Here is a 20,450-nt window from a genome sequence, read left to right on the forward strand (position 1 = left end):
ATCTTTTAACGCAGATATAGGCTAATGCCATGGTCACATACAAGTACAAGCACACACCACAAGCAAATTTTTAGCACACCAACACCAGAAGGTATTAAAGTCTATTCCAACATTGTGCAGGCTGAAACATTAAAAGCTGTCAATAATAAACCTTGTGCAGAATCCTCAAAACGCCACTGGTCGGCGCTCCGACATTTCCGGGAAAGGAATAAACATCGCGATATTTTCCACCTATGTTTTCTGTCTGTCCACCGGTGTAGATCTAGTCTGTCTACAGCCAATGATATCTCGCGGTACCTGCTCTTTAGGCTTTATTCCACCGCGGACAAAACTGGGAAAGGTGTTAATCGGAGTGGAGTGAATTCCGGGCAGTTTTTTTGGCAGCCCATCTTAGGCTTAAGATAATACATTTATTAATTAGAGGTATACATTTAGTCGGTGAGCACTGAGCATTACACAAAACTATATTAGAAACAAGGACGAGTGACGTCGTTGGCAAAGGAGACCTAGAAACCCCCTGCTAGTGAGTTAGCTTGCTAACAAAGAAAACCTTTTCTCATTTGAAGTGATCCACACTATCTACTTTAGTTATGAGTCATGTGGTCGTCGACAATTCACACGGTCTAGAGCAGCAGGTGAGTTTGCCTCCTATTAAAGTTGTATTTAACTTTGCAAATCTTATAATGTATTGTTTGTTTTTTTGAGGGGTTACGATTTTGTTTCGGACTTGCTGTGCTATCAGTTAGCATAGCCTAGAGTTCTGGCTAATGTATTGACGCTTGTAAGTTAGCTGGTAACGTTAATAAAATGGTGGTTGCTAGCGACTTAGTTAGCCACTAGGACTGTAAACGCTAGCCAGCGATGGTGATGATGGCGGAGCTTCATATTTCAGTGCGACTGTATCGTCTTTTCTCGCTGCGGCCTGTGTTTTGCACAGCTAATGGCGACTAGCCCACCATAAACGTTACTTATATGGTTTATCATAATTACATTTAGATTTTCCATATTCTTCAATATGACACTGTTCTACCAACACCGCTCTTAGTTTCAGCGAGTTTCCACCAGTTAACTTGGGGGTCTGTATTTAGCATAGTAAGCTAAGTTGCCGGTAGCGTCAACCCAATGCAAGATGGCTGGTTAACTACGCATGTAACTATTTCATCGAATGGGTCAAGGAAACTCTTCATCGAAATGATTTTTTCAACATGTGGTCTGCCAGTTATGGTCTGTATAGCTCGCTAACTAGCATGCATTTGTGTGTTTAATTTTTGTTAACGTGAACTGTTATTTTTATGTAAACAACAACATGTCAATCGTTAGCTTGCTGGCTACATTTTGTTATGGCTCCTAAATCGCTTGATTACGGCCAGGGGAGGGGTAGTTGATATTAATAATTTATCCGCTGTTACTCTTGTGCTGCTGTTTTGCTGTCTCAAGAATCCCGTGTGTAATGTTGTGGTACATTAAGAGGTTGCCCAAACTCTGCCTACATACAGTTCGATCTAATGTTGATTTGCCGGCGATGCTGTTAGCATGGAGCTTACTTCCTAAGAAATTTCGTCGGATCTTGTCGGACATTTTGTGGGTAACGTTAGTAATTGTAGCTGCTTAACACTATGCACATTATAGCTAACTAAAGTTGGAAGCACAGTACGCGCAGATGTTATCCTCAGATGGCTGTGGTGACCGACTGATATGAAATACACTGGTGACTAGTGAAATCTTTCTTTGACGTCTAGTGCTAGTCTATTGCTACCATAGAGAACAATACTTCGCTCTATACCTTAGTCTTAGGTACAAGCCATCATAGTGTGCAGCTGCTTAAAAGACGAACGTGGCATGTGTTTTTCTGACCAGTCCAGTTAGAGGTTACTCTGCTCACACTAGAACTTTCGTCAAACAGGTTAAATAACGTACCCTTGCAGTGAAGTAGATGAACTTTAGCACAACTTTTGTGAGGTGGCCTTCTCAGTTGTAGACACCACACACTGGAGCTGGCTGTATCACAACCCCATCTTGAATTAGCAAACACATGATCCTCACGAGCCTGATAAATGGCATTGAATGTGTCAGAAAGCATCCAAGGAAATTCAGATGTTGAAGGCAATTCTTGTGTATAATCAGCTGGTCCAGGAAGACACTCCTGGACCAGCTGAGCACATCGCTCCTGATGTGACCTCTTTGCATCTGCACAAGATGTAATTTCCATTTTGTTTTGTTTTCAGCTTGCTGTCCTAGACTTGAACTCTGTGGACGTACAGGGTGGTGGAACAGGCAGTAAGTTAATTTTGACTTTAAGGAACAATGTCATTGTTATACTTTGGTCATATCAGAATAACATTTCTATTCTTGTGTAACTTGGGAGCATCTTTTTGAGGGGTCATACCAAGCTAATTGTGTGTGTGTGTGTGTGTCTTTTTGTTCAGGGCGTTACATTCCGCCTCACTTGAGAAACAAAGAGGCTTCTAAAAATGGTAAGTATGCATGCAGGTGTGCACTATTAGCGGTTTGATTTGACTTATCAACTATACAGGGTTCCCACGAGTCATGGAATATCATGGAATTCTGGAAAGTCTATTCCAGACATGGAAAGTCAGGGAATTTAATCATTTTGGGGGCAAAGTCATGGAATATCAGGGAATTTTGTTGTAGCAGTTACGTACTTTCCAAAATACATTAATACAAATATTTCCACACAGAATTGGTGTATATCTGTATTCGCTTTACTGCTGGCTTGAGTAGCCCAACTTTGTTTATTCATTATATATTAATCAGGAAAATTCATTTTCATTCATTTTTTTTTTGTCAGGGAAGGTCAGGAAAAAGTCATGGAATTGGTCATTTGACTTAGAGTGGGAACCCTGACTATAATATGATTATGTTTATGATTCTTAAACAGCACACCACTCGTACTGTATATATTTTTTCTAAGTCGCTTTGGATAAAAGCGTCTGCTGAATGAATACATGTGACTAATGTAGTATTGAACTTGGTGCCAGGAGCTTTTTCTTTCTTTTTTTTACTTTTATCATTTCCAAAAGTGCAACTCAAATGGAAATAGTCTGAATGTAGCAATGTTTGAGTTATAATTTTTCTTAAAACACAGTTGAGAAATGATGGTGCTATCGGTGGTGCTATGGTGCTATCGTCATACATTCAACCATGGCAATGTTTGGCAGTGTATACTGGACTGGATTGCAGCTATAAAACAGCTATAAGCCAAAACACATTTGTTTTGTCTGGCCATGGGTTAATGCTGTAATGGTCCATAGTCCCTCATGGTGCAGGGCAAAGCGGCACTTTATGGGCAAGCTGGTGACAGACCATTGTTACTGTCTGCTCTGAAAAATGTCTTTTCTCCTAATCTTTGTCCACCATTTTATCTTTTATTCTTTTGTAGCACCAAGTCAAAATAAAATGGCAGCGAGTTGAAAAAGAAATAGAGCAAAACACTCACACTTGATCAGTGACCAAGCACACCAGTGCTCAGTGCACTTTAAAGCTCGGTCATCTTCCCATCGTGATTTTTGTTGTGATTCATGATGTATGAACTTCTCAGCTGCCTCCCTCTTGGAGTCTCTTGCTGACTCTTTAGAGTTGCACTCTAATACCATCTCCGCTCCAAGTAGGTTTGCAAACCCAAAAAGCTATTTGCTCAGACTACCAAAGCTCAACGTATTTGCATTCCAGCAAAACAACCCAAGAATATTTAAGTATTTTTTTCAAATGGCCCTTTTAGCATGCTTCTTCATGCACCGTTTGCAGTGCTCAGTCCGAGGGGCGGGATAATCGGTTGTCTTTCAAATTCTCTCTGCACGCAATAGGAAAGCGCTATGAGTCCCATGCATTTCCCACCAGCGGAGCTAGTTGGCTAGTTCAAACTTTTGTCAACTTAATAAAAGCTTAACTCGTGTCACACTGTTCGCCAACAGTAACATCATCTTATTTGTTTTCAAGTAGCAGGGAATTCAAGCCAAATCGTTGCAACTCTGCCATCAATCATTATGTTAAGCCCGCCTAACGACTCTATACACGATTTGATTGGCCTGATAGAAGTTACATTTTTCGAGCTCACAAGTCAACAGAGAGTTGCTAGACTAGCCCTTGGCAGCAAATATAATTTGGTGCCGCTAGGGTGCGTCTAGATTTCTAGGCTAATCAAATACCATCTTGACTTGTCCAAAAGCCAGTTTGGCACGGAAAGGGTTTTAAAGCTCTGGCACTCTATGTTTGTGTATCATTCAAACGGTGAAACTGAATTTCTTGTCTCACTTTGAGCTTCCTTACAGGCGTTTTGACTGTATCTTCATTTTTTCACAGCAGGAAATGCTTTTCCCTCTGGTAGACAGAGCAGTTATTCAGTGCCACCAGTAAGGAGCTGTAAGTTCTGTTCTGTCGGCTTTCTGCTGAGGGTGCTCTGCATTTCTAAATGCATGACGGTTTAATTACATGCCATCACACCCAATAGGCAGGGGAGCTCCAATTTATCACAAAACAAGCAACCTCACACAATTCACTTTCTTCCCTCTTAGAAATGGTCACATGTTAACGCCAACATGGTTCCCAACTCAATTGCTTACTTAGTGGGTCCTACTTTATGCTCTCCAGGCAGCAGCTGGGTGCATGCCTTCCACCTTCCTATTCTGTTAACATTCTTAATTGAGCATTCCACCAGTGTTATTAGATGATCATCATATGAAAATGAGGGGCATGCCATGCTATTATGTGTGTTGTCTATTGTGGGTGTAGTGTTTTTTTTTTTTTTTTTTTAAATCATAAAAACACTCAGAATCCAAAATGTCCTTAAGTCTTTCCCAAACAGCCCCCTTAAACTAGGCAGCAGGAACGAAACCACAGAGAGAAATAACTGTACTGTAGGATGGAATTACTGTAGGACTGGTAACTATTGCAGACGAAATAATCCAAATGCAATTATCTTGGCTTGAAAGGGGAGTGGGAAGAGTTTTTATTTTTTTAAATTTTTTATATATTTATTTATTATTTTACAAGTTGCCCTGTACTTCTGCTCAGGTTACCCAAGATACCAATCCCAGGAGATTTCCTATTATCACAGCTACGGTGGTGGCTGGTCCGAGAGATGTGGTATACCTGAATTGTGTGCATGGGATTGACTCCACTTGCTTCTACTCACCATTGATAAGCTCAGCACTTGGTGACCCTAGTCCAGCCACAGCCCCCATGTTAGTGGCGGGGCTTGTGAAATGTAGGAATGAGCCCAGTTCTAGCAGATGCTAATATGCTTTCTAATCTGTCTCTGCTCTGACAAGCTAATCCTAGTTTGTATTGTGATGCATGTTTGGACACTGGCCACTTTCCAAGAAAGGGTGATCTGAATAGATCGCTGGTATGGCTGTTGATGCAAAGGAGGAGGGCAGCCACTAACCCTGCCAGGATGCATATTATCCGTGTTCTTTCATCTGTCAGGTTTACCTCTGCCCCTTTTTCCAGTGTCGGCAACTTGGCAGCCAGAGTGCCTTGGCTGTACCTTTTGTACTCATTTGAACCTGTTTTGAATTAAATTAGTTGATCAGAGAAGGTCTAGAAATCAATCTGGATGCTTGCCCAGAGTTTGCTCCAGGCAGGCAAAAAAAAAAACAAACAAACCAAACAGGCCCCTGTTAACAACCACACATACCAGGCAGAACCAATCAAACCAGGAGTAAATCATTGCTCGTTGTCTAGAACTCATCAATTCCTGATTGTTAGCTGTGTGTCATTTTGGAGTGTCCAATATCACTGTGAATGAAGCTTGGGAATTTTGACCAGTAACAAGCCAGATACTGTACCCACATGCCAAATGTGGGCACCCAGCTTTGGAACAGAGGAATGAAGGCTGCTGTCCAGTACTAATGTTGGGGCTGGTTTGAATGGAACAGTGTCATGCTTTGACCAGAGGGAACTGAACGAGTGCCCAGTGTTTTGATGTTCTTGTCTCTTTCCTCTCAAGTCCAGAAGCATGTCAGACATACAGATATGTGAGCCACTTTGTCTGCCTTGATTTTGTTTGATGTTTATATAAAAAAAAAAAAAAAAAAGTTGTTTGAATTGATACATCTTAGCTGTTTAGCTTTCAATTCTGTGGCATAGACAGGCCCAGTTCATCAGGTACTTGTACAGCGATTATCGGTTACACAGAATGAGTGTTTCTACACTTAAGAGAGGAGGCCATGGTGTGAGATGAAGTGAAGCTCGGTCTACTCTGGACAGGGTAATATCTACCACTCGGAGCTAAGGGATGATTTGGCTATTAAGACATGTTGTGTATCTTTTCCTATGCTGTTGCTGGCTGTTGTTGAAGTTATTGACCTTTGGCTGTGTTTGTCAGACTGCTGGTCTGGTGCTGGTCTCTGCATGTGTGTTAAATGCATTGCGGGTGCTTGCATTGTGAAGTATCCCTTATAGACCAGGTAGTACTAGGTTGGACTCGTCACCTGGATGTGTGTGTGTGTGTGTGTGTGTGTGTGTGTCCTCCAGTCTCCCCGGCCTATACTGACACCAGTGTGACGATGGACGGAAATGACGACACGTCAAGTGTCTGCAGCTGGGCTGATCGCTGTGGTAAATGTCCTGGGGTTACACAGTTGCACGACTTGATTTACTCTCAGTCTTGGGCTTACTGTCCTCCAACTCTCTCTCTCTCTGTGACATTTTTTTGAGCTGAATAAGCACACACACACACCTACGCCCTAGCCTGGTTTACGAGGGGGAAAACGCAGTACTTTGTCCCTAAGAGGTAGTGGCTTGGTGTGCATGTCATTGTGGCAGTCGTGAGTTTAGATGGCCCCTGTGCTGTAATGGCCTTCTGCGGCTGACCAGTGTGCTGGTGCAAGATGTTCCAGTGGGTGAACGTCACTGCAAAGCTCTTTGTCTCGGCACATTCTGCCATAATTGTGTGTGTGTGTGTGTGAGCGAGTGTGTGTAGACCAAGCTATATTAGGAGTGCCAGCCCTGGTTCTACAGAGTAAAGTGGTATTTTTTTGTTTTGTTAGTTTTTTCTCTCCCCGTTGCAATCTCTCCTCTCCTTGCACGGGGGCAGATTTCTCTCTCACTCGGCCTGCTTAAGCCTAACACAGCTATGGCTGCTGCAGACCATAAAAACTCCTAAAAAAACTGCTCTCTACATATGCCCATTCTTGTTTCCGATGAATAAAACAGAAATGTCACGATCACAAAAACAACCACCCTAATCTGTCAGCCCAAATCAGTTTTACCATAAATATCTGGACTTGAAAGCTTTCCCCTGTGATTTGTGATGGTGGTCAGTGGAGGGAGTAAGTGCCCTCCTCCTCCTCCTCCTCTCCTCATCTGACCTTGCCGCTTCCTCTCCCCAGATTCCCCAGGATGGGATGGTGGGCGCAGCAACGGCTTTGTGAATGGCTACCATGACAACCGGATGAATGGCGGCGGAAACAACTTTGGGCGTGGCCCACCTCGTAACGACGGAAGGGGAGGCGGGCGTGGCGGTTTCCGTGGAAACCGTGGCGGCACCTTCACCCAGCCCATGCACAATGCAGGTGTGGACAACTCTATTCTTTCTGTATTGTTTTTTTTTTTTTTTTTTTTTCAAACACACCAATGCCCTCCATATCCAAGAGTGTCTCTCCAAAGCATTATGTAAACATTAATAAAATGGCATAGATGGATTCTAGCCAACACAGACCTCTTCTGCTGATCATGTGGAGAAAGAGCATGTCCAACTTTTGTCCTTGCTGCCGTTTCTTTTGTAGTACCTTATGGATATGAAAACAAAGATGGCGGCTGGAACGCAGGGGTCAACAGGGATGCCTACAGTAGCTTTGGAGCACGGACTGACCGTGGCAAATCTGCTTTCTTTAACGACAGAGGCACTGGGTCCAGAGGAAGGTATGAGAACAAAGCACTTTAAACAAGGTTTCTTTGTGATCAAAATCTGAATGTATAGCATTTTACATATTTGCAACATGCACAGTTGTGCAGAACTACAAAGGAAGCAGAGCACTGCATATTTCTTAGCGTTTGTGTGCTGCTTTGGTTGATGTGCGATGTGCTTGGTGTCCCCTGTAGGTACGAGCGCGGTGGCTTCAGTGCCGGAGGGAACAGCCGCTGGGTGGAAGAATCCAGAGATGAAGAGGACTGGTCCAAACCCACCCCTCCCAACGAGCGCCTGGAACAGTGAGTCATTCACCCAACCCTCCCCTTACCCTTCAGGCAACTTTATATCATGGGTAGGACCCTATGGTCTAAGCCTGGAGATATATAGACGTAGCTATTGCAGTTTTGCTTTCTCATGGTGTTATTATCGGTTTTTGACTCACACATTCCCCTGCCCCTCTCTTATTCTCTGTCTCACTCATGTCTCATTCTGCTCTCATGGTGCTATTATCGGTTTTTGACTCACACATTCCCCTGCCCCTCTCTTATTCTCTGTCTCACTCATGTCTCATTCTGCTCTCAGTGAGCTGTTCGCTGCCAGCAACACAGGGATTAACTTTGAGAAGTATGACGACATTCCTGTGGAAGCCACTGGCTCCAGTTCCCCTCCTCACATCGAGAGCGTAAGTTATAGTCCCGCCTCACCTTTCATTCTTGCTGCTCGTGGCCCTCGGGACGTTGCACAGACAAATTAGTCATAGCTCAAATGTTTTTTTAAATGCGTACATGGTGTGAACCCGTACACGGTTGGATTGCAATGCTGTGTCTGTTGTCGTAGCTTGCCTTGTCTGCCTGTTACAGTAAAAGCTCTTCCCTCTGTAAAGGAAGTGAAGTTCAATTGCTACTCAATATTAGTGTTAGTAAGGATTTACAATGAATGTCTCAATCAAAGTATGGGTTGTAACATGTTATGGAATCTCATCACCGATGGGCATTTTACAGCGTGAATATAAATGTTAAAATATGAACGCGTGTCCATCTCCCTCAGTTCCATGATGTGGACATGGGGGAGATCATCATGGGCAACATCGCTCTGAGCCGCTACACTCGGCCCACCCCGGTGCAGAAGTACGCCATCCCCATCATCAAGGCCAAGAGAGACCTGATGGCGTGCGCTCAGACAGGTAGGCAGAGTTGCCCTCAGAAGCCACACGCGGACACACACACACACACACACACACACAAAATGCAATGCATCGCATCATGGGACATTGGATGTTTTAAGGTTTTTAGAGTTCTCTTGCCGTCTCCAACACGTTGTTTATAATGGCAATATGTGCATGATTAAACTACGGTGTCCTACTAGTACTAATGCAGTACCTGCCACAGCTCAGTAGTACCCCTATTGCACCCCTTTATTTCTTCCCCTCTAATGTGGGTCTGGTCTGTGTTTACCAGGCTCTGGGAAGACTGCAGCCTTCCTGCTGCCCATCCTCAGTCAGATCTACACAGAGGGCCCTGGAGAGGCCCTGCAGGCTGCCAAGAACAGTGGGCAGGTACGACGGCTCTGGCATGACGCGCGGTCATCTTTAAATGAAGTCCTTTTTTTTTTATCCAGAGGCAGTTGACTATGCCACTGTCAGATATTCAAACATTGCCAATGTTCAAGGACAGCAGCATGGTTCGGATTGATTCAGCCTTGTGTGTTGAGAGCAAGCAGAATGTTTGTTTCATATTAGAAGGGCAAAAACCGCATTCTAGGTTAATACAATTTTGAAATATTGAGCAGAAACCTAATAGTCATACAGTGGCATAATTCATTGTTGGTTGGTCGCATGATTGATGAATGTTGATGTTTGTGTTTTTTTTTTTATCTGCAGGAGAATGGGAAATATGGACGCCGCAAGCAATTCCCCATTTCGCTGGTGCTGGCACCAACCCGTGAGCTGGCCCTTCAGATCTACGACGAGTCCCGCAAGGTAAGGTTGAGCTCTACCACTCGCTCCTGCCTCCCAGAGCCACTCTCTGCCCTGCCCTGCCCTGCCCTGTCCTGCCCTGACTGGCATGCGTAACTCCACCCCCTCCCTTCCCTATCCTGCACCCCACCCCCCCCTCTCTTTGAGCTGTCCTATTGTTCTCGGCCTAAAGTGACCGCGTCTGAATGGGCTCTTTTGTGTCTCGGGCAGTTTGCCTACCGCTCCCGCGTGCGGCCGTGCGTGGTGTACGGCGGGGCCGACATCGGGCAGCAGATCCGCGACCTGGAGCGAGGCTGCCACCTGCTGGTGGCCACGCCCGGGCGTCTGGTTGACATGATGGAGAGGGGCAAGATCGGTCTCGACTACTGCAAGTAAGTGCGCACACGCGCACACGCGCACACACACACACACACACACACACACACACACAGAGGTACGCACGCACACAGACTAGTGGACACGCATTAAAAATAAAGCCCATCTCTTGAGGACTGGCTGTTTGAACTTTGCATCAGGAGCTGGGGGTAAATCTGTACCACTTTGAGCATGCACAGTCTAGGGGTCGACCAATTATCGCCCTGCCGATTATTAGGGCTGATATTTAGAATTTTTATAATAATTGGTATCGGTCATTTTTTCCACCAATAAGCCGATATTAAAATGAGTAAAGAATGAAACGCGCTACTTTGTCTGTAAAGCGTCTCTCACTCCCTGAATTTGCTACTCTGTGGTCAAGAGCATTGTCCCGCCCACTACACCGTCTGATTTGTTACTTAGCACGAATGCAGCCAATCAGGATCGAAGACTGAACACAGACAAAGTTTAGGATTCTCACTGAGGCAGACTGGGCTTCAGCTGTAGCCTACGGAGGTAAGGAAGGTAGCCTACACTGAAGTTACAAAAACACCACTTTGTAAGCTATTGTCTCTTTGATCCGGATCAATAAGTAAAGCACCCACTTCCTTCATTTAGCGAATTCCCGATTGATGCACGTTACTGATGCTGTTTACTAGTTATCCCACAAACTCGGGTGCTGCGCGTCGGGAGTTCTCTGCCTCCGCCTCGTTCATTAATTGTGAATAACGGGACACCTCGGCGGACATAGTACAGACAAGTCCTAAATTATGCGATAGCGAACGTCAAAAAGTGTAATTGCTCCTTTTTGAAACGGACTGTCAGAAAAGACTACATGCACCCAGGGCCAACCGTAATTTAATCCAACCTGAACAAAATCGCGTCCTGAGCTGGCTATTAACGTGCCTTTTAGGCTCTCAAAAGTGTAGCTTATAGCCTACACATGGACACAAATTGCATGCTTAAATAGCCTAAGAACTATTTTAAAACTTTTGTTAAACTATTCAACCGTAACACTTGCCATCACGCATGCACCTCTTCCTCTCCCTCTCCCTCTCGTGCACTCACACACACGATGGCAAAGCATTCTCTTTGTGACAGGTCCCTTAACAAGCACATAGCCCATTGTGCAGGCCTGCTCGATGAAAATAATTGCTATTACTCAGCTCTTGGATTAACATGATACACAGGAGTTACATAAAAGTTTGCATAATTAAATGATTTTGAATTAAATTTTTGCAGCATATAGCCTTTACTATACCCACCTTTTTGACAACTGACATCGGTTTTACCTATCGGTTATCGGCCTCCTGTTTTGGTAATAATTGATATCGGTATCGGCCCTAAAAAAAACCATATCGGTCGATCCCTAGCACAGTCGGCCTTCCAATGTAAATGTGACTAGAGTGGCAGCTTGCCTGTTACTGAATACTCACTGTTGTTTTTTTTTTTTTTATCTGATAAGTGGATTTTCAACCCCCTCTCCCACACACACACACACACACACACATACCATTCCAGATCAAGTTTGTTTGAAACGAAGAGTCTTAGCATTTGCCCTAGTTTTCCCCGCAGGCATGCTTTCAAGAGAAATGGAAATGAAATGGGCAGAATAATAAAGACTTGTTCTGATGTTGCACAAATGGCCTAGTTGCTATGGACCCTTTCAACAAGGTAAACACAAACAATGCTTGAACGTTCTATTTGGGCCCCAATCTACTTCCTCTGCATTAAGATAACATATGGAATGTTAAAAAGGAAGTCTTGTGGGGCCAACTATGATGCTGATAATGGAACTCTCTTTAAAGGGTCCATAGACTTACTGTAAGTGTTGATTCTTTTGACAAAATGCCATTTTCCTCCCACTTTTCTGCTCTGCAGTTACCTGGTCCTGGATGAGGCTGACCGCATGCTGGACATGGGCTTTGAGCCCCAGATCCGCCGCATCGTAGAGCAGGACACCATGCCCCCGAAAGGGGTCCGCCACACTATGATGTTCAGCGCCACCTTCCCCAAGGAGATCCAGGTACGGGTCCGACCCCTGCTGACCCCTGGCACAACGCAGCTGATGACCCAGATGTTACGCACCAGCGTGGTGCCTGGAGTCAAAGGCTAAAATAACATGGTGATGATGATGGAGCTATGAACATGTCTGTATACCGTAAAACCTTGATTAAAAGCCCCCACTAAACGCAGAATGATTTGTAATATGTTATTGGATGACACAATTTTTGTTTTGTATAAAAGGAATTACGTAAAGGCTTGGCCCTAATAGACGCCTGTCTCAAATATAAGTAGGTTGAGTTTGACTATTGAAGTAAACAAAAGCTTGGGCTATTAATCAATGTTTTACAGTATTCCTGCAGGGAATAAATTGTTCAGGCACAGTACCTGAATCCAGGTGTGAGCCGGCACGTTTGATTTGAAAATAGGCAATTAGACTAAAGTATATATGACGTCTGAACTTCAGGCACAGACATTTTCACTGCTAAAAGGGAGGTTTTGGTCCTTTCCTCTGCCACCTTAGTACTTAATCTTGAGCATTTAGGCTTTGATCTCTACAGAGTGCATCGACAGTTTTGGTGCTACCTAAATAAAACTCAATATATGTATGTGTAGGACTGCAACTATAATAAGTCGATTAGTCTGTGGATTATTTTCTTAATTAGATGATAAGTTTAAACAATGTATGTGTCTATGTATGTAGCTACCTGTTCTCAGCAACCAAGGCAACACAGCCCTGTCTTACACATGTGTGTGCATTCGGCTTTCAGATCCTTGCCAGAGACTTCCTGGAGGAGTACATCTTCCTGGCTGTGGGCCGCGTAGGCTCCACCTCTGAGAACATCACCCAAAAGGTGGTGTGGGTTGAGGAGAGCGACAAGCGCTCCTTCCTGCTGGACCTGCTCAATGCCACAGGTAGGTGCAACACCTGTCTCCGTTTTGTTCTGATCCAAGCCTCTAAATCCCAGCCAGATAACTGTGCGCGTGTGTGTGTGTGTTAATGACCTAGAAAATCAAGCCCACGGAGGCCTTTTTTAATCTCCATTTTTCTGGGTTTTGAGGTTTTTAGTATAATTAGAGAAGTCAAAACGGTTCAATGTTTGTTGCAGAAATTTTTTTTTTTTTTTCTTCCATTTTTGTTTTTTTCCCTCCCCCAGTTTCCCCCGTAATTCCTACCCCATGTAAGGCCTTGACCGAATACCCTAGTTCCCCTTGTCTGAACAGTGTGTGTGTGTGTGTGTGTGTCTGTCTTTGTCTGTCTAGGCTGGACAGATAATCCTCCTCCCAAACACTTAAAATTGGCAGTTCTGTTGGACTTGCTTAATTTCTTCAGATTCCAAAAGTTTCCTTGGTAGCCACTACGATTAGCTGATGCTCTTAACCAGTCCAGCTCGTGTGCTGTTTTATGCATGCATGTATGTGTGCGTGTATGTGTGTATCTTTGTATGTATACGTAAAAAACAAAAATCTGTGTGCTGTGAAGTGCATTAAAGTTTACTGGGAGGTTTGGTTCTTATTTGAAGTCATTCCCAGTGAGGTTCAGGAAAATGCAGGCGAGGCTCCAGAGAGACCCGGTAAGTGGGCGACTTACTTCCCCTTCAAGATGGTTATCCAGAGCATCACATTCCACCCCTCCCCTACCTCCCTCCCCATCACCCATCTCAGATGATTCCCAGTTTTTGTTTACCCCCCCCCCCCCCCCCCCCCAAACCACACCCCACCCCGCTCATTCGCTTGTCAGGTTTCCGTTCTAATTCCTCTCGGCCTTGTCTGAGAGGAATTTTTCATTCTCAATGTCCCCTGCCATGAAGCATGCAGGCCTATTCTATGCGAGCCTGGCTGATTTGTAGCGTGGTAGAGCTTGGTGGTAATGTCCGAGCTTTTTTTTTTTTTCTTTGCAAGTTTGTACGTTTTTGTTTTGTTTTTGGGGGGGATTTTTGCGTCTGTATGCCTGTAGAGTCGATAACCTGTGAGTCATCACTGCAGACCTGTCTGGTTGTTGCCTTTGGAAACCATGCCGCATTCCGTATCTGCGCCTCTCGCTACTCTTGCCTCCAACTTCCTCTTGTCCTTAAGACACGAGTCATCATTCCTAACTGTTGGGATGAGCTATTACTTGCTAACAGACCCTACATTTTGGTAAAGAGAGAAGTGTCTGAACTGAACTCAAGCTGAAGATGGAAACAGAGCGATGAGGCGATTTGTCTGCCATTGTTTGTGAATCATCGGGGTTGGGGTACAACTCAAAAAAGAGTCCTCCAAGATCATCGCCATGGTTACAAAGTGCAAACATCCAAAACAAAATCATGGTGGCCTGACATGCTGGGCTTCTTTCTGCATCTTCACCATGGCAACCTGTGCAGGAAATGCATGTTGATGCGTTTCATTGGGTTGATGTTGCCATGTGAACGTGCACCACTCCTGTCCTACAGCTACTGTGATGCTGAGAGATAAGCACAGCTGCAAGAAACACTCATACAGACTTGCAAACATGCATTTGCAACACAAGTTCACTTGCACACGCACATACACACATATATACATTTGCACACACGCTCATTTGCTCTCTCTTACACACACGCACACACACACACACACTTGTCCCTTCCCTTTTGTCATATCCCTTCTCCTCACCTCATCTCACGCTTCTGCCATGATGGCCATTAAAGAGAACAATTAAAGCCTAAACAGCTGTCTGTGACAAACATTGAACCCAAAAATAAAAAAGCCAAAAGCAAAAGGGTGCAGTCAGTCATGTCTGCACGCTTGAAAAAAAGGTCGGGGCAGGCTCCAAGTACACTATTCTGGCCTTCAGTCTGAGACAAAAGCTCAATTTCACTTAATGGTTGTCAGATGGACGCAAAGCTGCTGATGCCTCAATTATCATTTTCCTTTGTGTTATATTTCTATTTTTTTTTGTTTTTTTATTATTATTTTTCACTTTCCTCCTCCACCTTCTTTGGAGTTTGATCATGCAGAATGTATAAGCCTTTCTCCCCTTCTGTGCATTTTGTTTTTGTTTAATTTGGTTTTAGCGCGTTGATCGACAACCAAACCTCATTTCCTGTCCCTGTAGGTAAAGACTCGCTCACACTAGTGTTTGTGGAGACCAAGAAGGGGGCCGATGCCCTAGAGGACTTCCTCTACCGTGAGGGCTATGCCTGCACCAGTATCCATGGCGACCGTTCCCAGAGAGACCGTGAAGAAGCACTGCACCAGTTCCGCTCCGGACGCTGCCCCATCATGGTTGCCACTGCGGTTAGTCGAATGTGAAAAAAACACAATTTGTTTATAATGTCCATGTCCATTGAAACAAGGTGCAAGACAAAAAGATCTAGCTTGGTTTTGTTGTGCCAATCATTAGGCTTAATTTTGTCAATGTCATTGCAGGTGGCTGCCCGTGGGCTGGATATCTCTAATGTGAAGCATGTCATCAACTTTGACCTGCCCAGTGATATTGAGGAGTACGTCCACCGCATTGGGCGTACCGGCCGTGTGGGGAACCTCGGTGAGTCCTACGAGCTGGGCCACCAGCTTTCTGACAGAAAGTCACTTAAATTGACCAGTTAAAAATCTGAAGAACTGTAGATTCCTCCAAATACAATGATTATCTGTATAATCTTTCAGCACGATTTGTTTGACATACAGACTCCTAAACAATATCTAATTTTACAATTTGCAGTTCTACAATACAGTTCCCTTTGTTTTGAATAAAATGAATTGCTTTTCAACCATGTCGCAGGTCTGGCCACTTCCTTCTACAATGACAAGAACAGCAACATCACAAAGGACCTGCTGGACATCCTGGTTGAGTCCAAGCAGGAAGTGCCCTCCTGGCTGGAGAGCCTGGCCTATGAGCACCAGCACAAGAGCAGCAACCGTGGTCGCTCCAAGAGGTAATCATAATCACCTTTTAGAAAATACCTGTAAAATGTCATAGAAATCAATTAGGACTACCTTACTGTATCCCCTCCCATAAATTAAAAACATACTGTATTCTACTATACACATACCAATATTGTGGAAATGGAAGTTGAAAATGACCTAATCCTTATCGCTTAAATTAATGATTGTGAGTTTGGAGCATCATGGCTTGTTCATGCACAACCATAGTCATGGTGTCGTTCACCATCAGTCTCCCTCCACTACTAATTGTTCATCTTTCTTGTTCCCTCCTGCAGGTTCTCTGGTGGATTTGGAGCCAGAGACTACCGACAGATGTCTGGCGGTGGAAACACCTTTGGCAATCGTGGTGCTCGTAGTGCGGGTGGCCATGGAGGAAACCGTGGCTTCGGTGGAAATAAAGGTGTGGACCTTTCGTTTGTTTAATATGTGTGTTAAAACATGTATGCAGATACCTGTACTTATATGGCTGTATACAGTAGGAATACTTTTCTTTGTGAAGTCCTGTAGATTAAAGCACTTAGGTGAAGCTTCTGAAGATGTAATTACACGTAATTGAGACATCTTGATGGATATTTAGGGCTATGTTTTGACACTTTGTACCACTTGTAGAAATACGTTTTTACACAGTGCCTATGCCTTTGTTTTTCTTCAGGTGGCTTTGGGAGCTTTGGAAATGATGGCTACGGCGGGAGCTATGGGGGCAGTTATGGGGGCAACTACAACCAGGTGGACTGGTGGGGCAATTAGATATAGAACCTACCTACCCACAGGGTTATCACTATGCCAAAACAGCAGAAAAGAAAAATAAATAAAATGGGAAACCACATGTTAAAAAAAACAAAAAACAAAAAAAAAACGAAACCTAGCCAGACCATACTCCCTGCCCCTCTCAGCCCCTCCTCCCTACATCCCTCTTAAATGTGTAGCTTCAAGAACTCGCAGTGAGTCACAACCTGTGAATTTAATTTCCTCACATTCTCAGAGGGAGCCCGGTGAGAAGACAAGGGGGCGATGGTCGGCCTGACCAAAAAAAGAGTAGGAGCGTCTCCCACAATCCCCCAAGCCCCCTCCTTGCCCGCCCAAGTTTCAAAAGGGATGCCTACGCACTGTCGGTGTCCGGTGTAGAATCTGGGACTTAACGTTTTTTATTTTTATTTTTCCCAACTGCACTTTTATTTTTTATTTCTTCATATGAAAAAAATAAGAAAACAGAAGAAATGAAAAAAACACACACACACACGCACACACAACGACAGAAAACCTGAGGATCATTCATAATGTTGATGTACTGTGCCTTTCAATTTAGACAGGAATATCTATATTTTTGTGTGTGTGTGTGTTAGCGTCATTTCACCAAAATGAACTCGGCCAAGAGCTCAATTTGTTGACCGTTCTGAAGGCATAAGAAACGTTTGTACTTAAGTCAAACCTTGGCAAACACTAGGATGATGCGACTCACCCATGTCGCTGTTTCATTCGAACCAAAAAAAAGAGGAAAGATAAATTCACCACAAGGATATCATGTAAGCCTACAAAAGGGCCTGATCACAAACAGCTTATGGAACCACCGCAAATGTGCGGTGAAAAAATAGGTGGTGATTCCTTGTGTGAAAACCGTACTCTATGGGATGAGTTCTCTGTATGAAAATTTTTGTTTTTGCTCACTCTATCCTGGATAGGCACCTATTAAGGATGTGGTTGTTGTCAAAAGGCCATTCCAGTTGTGATGGTAATAGTCATGACAAACAGGCGTCGATAACAAAATAGCCGAGGTGTGAACTAGTACCCATGTGGTTCAGACCTACAATGCTGGAACTTGTTACTCCACTTTGAATTGACTTGACAGTGTTACGGCAGCTAGTAAGTAACCACATGCTAGCCACTTCGAAGTGGGCAGTGTTTTTTGTTGAGTTATTTTGATTTGAGGCAATTGGTTGGCGATTTCGATCGATGCTAAGATGGAGAAAAAAACAACAACTTTTTTTTGTTCGTTTTGAAGTGTCAACAGCAGAGGAAAAAAAGCTTTTTTTTTTTTTTCTTGTTTCAATGAGATGTTTCTTTTCACAAACATTACGAAACAAAAAATGGCTGCCACGTGGAACGAGAAGCTTGTATAAATATGGCTGAGAAACTTAAAGGACCACGGCACCGAAGCGGCCCTATTGTGTCCCATCGAGGACGCACGGCTGTTGCGGTCTCATGCGCATGCTAGTGTTTTGTTTTTTGGTCAAGGAGACAAAAAAAGACATGAATTCAGTCGCAGGCTTCACCTTTTTTGAATCACAAACGTTTTCTCTTTTTTTCAAGCTGCGTTGGAGGCATTACTCCTTTTCGTCCCCGCACACCCCACCCCCTCTCTTCTCCATAGACCTAAATAAGATGGGGATCTGGCTACAGGATTCGTATTAGTTGAGAGCTAAGCTATAGCTATACAGGGGTGGGTGGATGGGGGAGGACTTGGAGGGATGTGGATGGGAGTAAGGGTAAGAGCAGTTTTATTTTTTTTTTGGTGGGCTTTGGCTTTTGGCCCTTGACGAGGATGGGTGCTTTTATGGTGGCCAAATAAAAAACCTCGTGCAATTGCCTCCCACTTAACCATGTAGTTACCAGCTCCTCCGTGGAGCATCTGTGCTTGTGGCACTTTCCGCAGCGCTGGCCGCTATAGCCGGCGCCACCCTCAGTCTCCCTCACAGAGGGCGGCTGCTTTTGAAAGGAGGAGAAAACGGGCATTTAAAAATTTTACTTTTTTTAAGTGCAATAGATTTCTTCTCAAGCGAAGTTGTGCCTTGCCATTTAGTTGTTTGTTATTATTTTCATTTTATTTCAACTGATGAAGTAAAAGCGGATGCACTGACAGTATTGAGGAAAGGAAAACCTTTCAAAAATCTTAATTTAAACAAAAAATAATGAATGGTGCTATTTAAGTTTAGGTGTTTAGGCCCTTTGTTATGCCCATCAAGTTTTACAGACCGATCTTCTTTTATTGCACATTTCGTTTTTTATACAAATGTCTTGAGTGTGTGTCCTCAAGCTTCCAAACATTTTGTGTGTGTGTGTGTGTGTATGTGAGCGTGGGACGACACGAAATAACGCAGCTTGTTTACAAAAAGGGGAAAGGGTTCTCAACGTTCAACCAGGAATTCTTTGGGACCAGGGGGCAGTAGCAGTGGGGGAATTTAGCTATTTGCACACAGATTTCTAGATTCTACTTTTGCTGCTAGTTTTGTGTAATTTATGAAGCATTTTTTGAGAAATATTTATTTTTGTAAGCCTCAAAGTGATTCTTTGAAAGTTTCAAGAAACTTGACCAAAAGACCGTACAAAAAACACTGGCACTTGAATGTTGAATGTCAACTGTATGCGTGAAAATAAATTTATATATTTCGGGGTAGTGTGAGCTTTTTAACGTTTCAGACATATTGGACTCAAGTCAGTATCCACAGCTGTTGATGGCCTCTTGGCCGTTCATTATTTAACAACTTAATAATTGGCTCTCAAAATTTGGAATGGGGATTTAACAAAAACCAATCAGACATGCCAAGGTTTGGAATGATGATGATGTCAAACAGAGCGAACAATTTCCTAAATGTATTAGTGCAAACGAAAAAAAGTGTCCAGATTCTCCAATTGTGTGCATTGTTTTCTCACTCCTTTTTTTTGTTTTGATATTTTTTTTCTTTCTTTTTCTTAAAGTTGAAAGAAAATGATTTGTTAATGTTATTTGGTTTCCAGTGAATGTCTGGCACATGGCAGTCTCAAAAACATGTGGTTTTTTCTCTATTGTTGCATTTGCATATTACCGTGTTGCTGGAAATTCTGTCTCTTATGCTGACATTTAGCGAGCTTTAGCTCCAGTGATAAGTCTTAATGATGCGTGTCGACAAGTCATGTCGCTTGCGGAAGATGGTCGACGAAGGCAAAAAAAACAATGTTTAAACAAACCCGGTCACAAGGCTCGCTGAATGTCTAGAGAGGCACGTCCAGGACACTTAGATTTAGTATTTGCTTTCTGTAGTAGCTTAGATGCCTAATGCACTGCATGAGAGGACTCGGCTGTGCGTTTCTTGTATGATTTTACCAAAATAAATGAAAAAAGAGAAAGTTTGAAATGCAAAAGTACCTTACCAGTTAAGAAGCATGTTTTCTAAAAAATTGAATAAATTTAATGTAGCAAGTTGGGGACGGGGGTAAACAATAGGCATTGTAGCAGCTGTTCTAAATGTGGCTGAAATATGTCAAAAGTTGTTTGGAAAATTAAATTGGCTTAAAGTTCCTTCACTGAAATAGAATTACTTTTTAAAAAGAAAGCTCTTGTGTTTTATTTTTTTGTTGTCTCAG

The 20,450-nt window shown here is 43.5% G+C and overlaps 1 protein-coding gene across 18 annotated transcripts; it reads left to right on the plus strand.

Moving 5' to 3' along the window:
- The first annotated feature begins 254 nt into the window (after nucleotides 1-254).
- ddx3xa (DEAD-box helicase 3 X-linked a) lies at nucleotides 255-20,419 on the plus strand. 18 transcript variants are annotated; one of them, XM_042081307.1, is made up of 22 exons: nucleotides 258-635; nucleotides 2,226-2,277; nucleotides 2,427-2,474; nucleotides 4,321-4,380; nucleotides 5,032-5,103; nucleotides 6,496-6,579; nucleotides 7,353-7,535; nucleotides 7,749-7,884; nucleotides 8,065-8,172; nucleotides 8,456-8,555; nucleotides 8,921-9,056; nucleotides 9,331-9,428; nucleotides 9,753-9,851; nucleotides 10,059-10,219; nucleotides 12,084-12,228; nucleotides 12,977-13,121; nucleotides 13,730-13,780; nucleotides 15,283-15,464; nucleotides 15,597-15,714; nucleotides 15,949-16,102; nucleotides 16,388-16,512; nucleotides 16,765-20,419. In XM_042081307.1, exons 1-22 carry the CDS (start codon nucleotides 591-593, stop codon nucleotides 16,857-16,859), a joined length of 2,397 nt encoding a protein of 798 aa, XP_041937241.1. In that variant the 5' UTR covers nucleotides 258-590; the 3' UTR covers nucleotides 16,860-20,419. The 18 variants fall into 18 exon arrangements, with proteins under 18 accessions (XP_041937282.1, XP_041937344.1, XP_041937313.1 ...); XM_042081288.1 differs by lacking the exon at nucleotides 258-635 and adding an exon at nucleotides 937-1,224; XM_042081348.1 differs by lacking the exon at nucleotides 6,496-6,579 and having other exon boundaries at nucleotides 255-635.
- Nucleotides 20,420-20,450: the final 31 nt, after the last annotated feature.

Source organism: Alosa sapidissima, chromosome 2 (genome assembly GCF_018492685.1).
Source record: "Alosa sapidissima isolate fAloSap1 chromosome 2, fAloSap1.pri, whole genome shotgun sequence".
Classification (NCBI taxonomy): Eukaryota; Metazoa; Chordata; class Actinopteri; order Clupeiformes; family Clupeidae; genus Alosa; species Alosa sapidissima.

What these genes read in the sequence shown, in the direction of transcription:
- ddx3xa (XM_042081288.1), top strand. Translation starts at nt 1,123, where the DNA reads ATGCAAGATGGCTGGTTAACTACGCATGTAACTATTTCATCGAATGGG. An exon ending in CATGTGGTCTGCCAGTTATG is followed by an intron (nt 1,225 to 2,225) that starts GTCTGTATAGCT and finishes TTTTGTTTTCAG; the next exon opens with CTTGCTGTCCTAGACTTGAA. An exon ending in TGGCTTCGGTGGAAATAAAG is followed by an intron (nt 16,513 to 16,764) that starts GTGTGGACCTTT and finishes GTTTTTCTTCAG; the next exon opens with GTGGCTTTGGGAGCTTTGGA.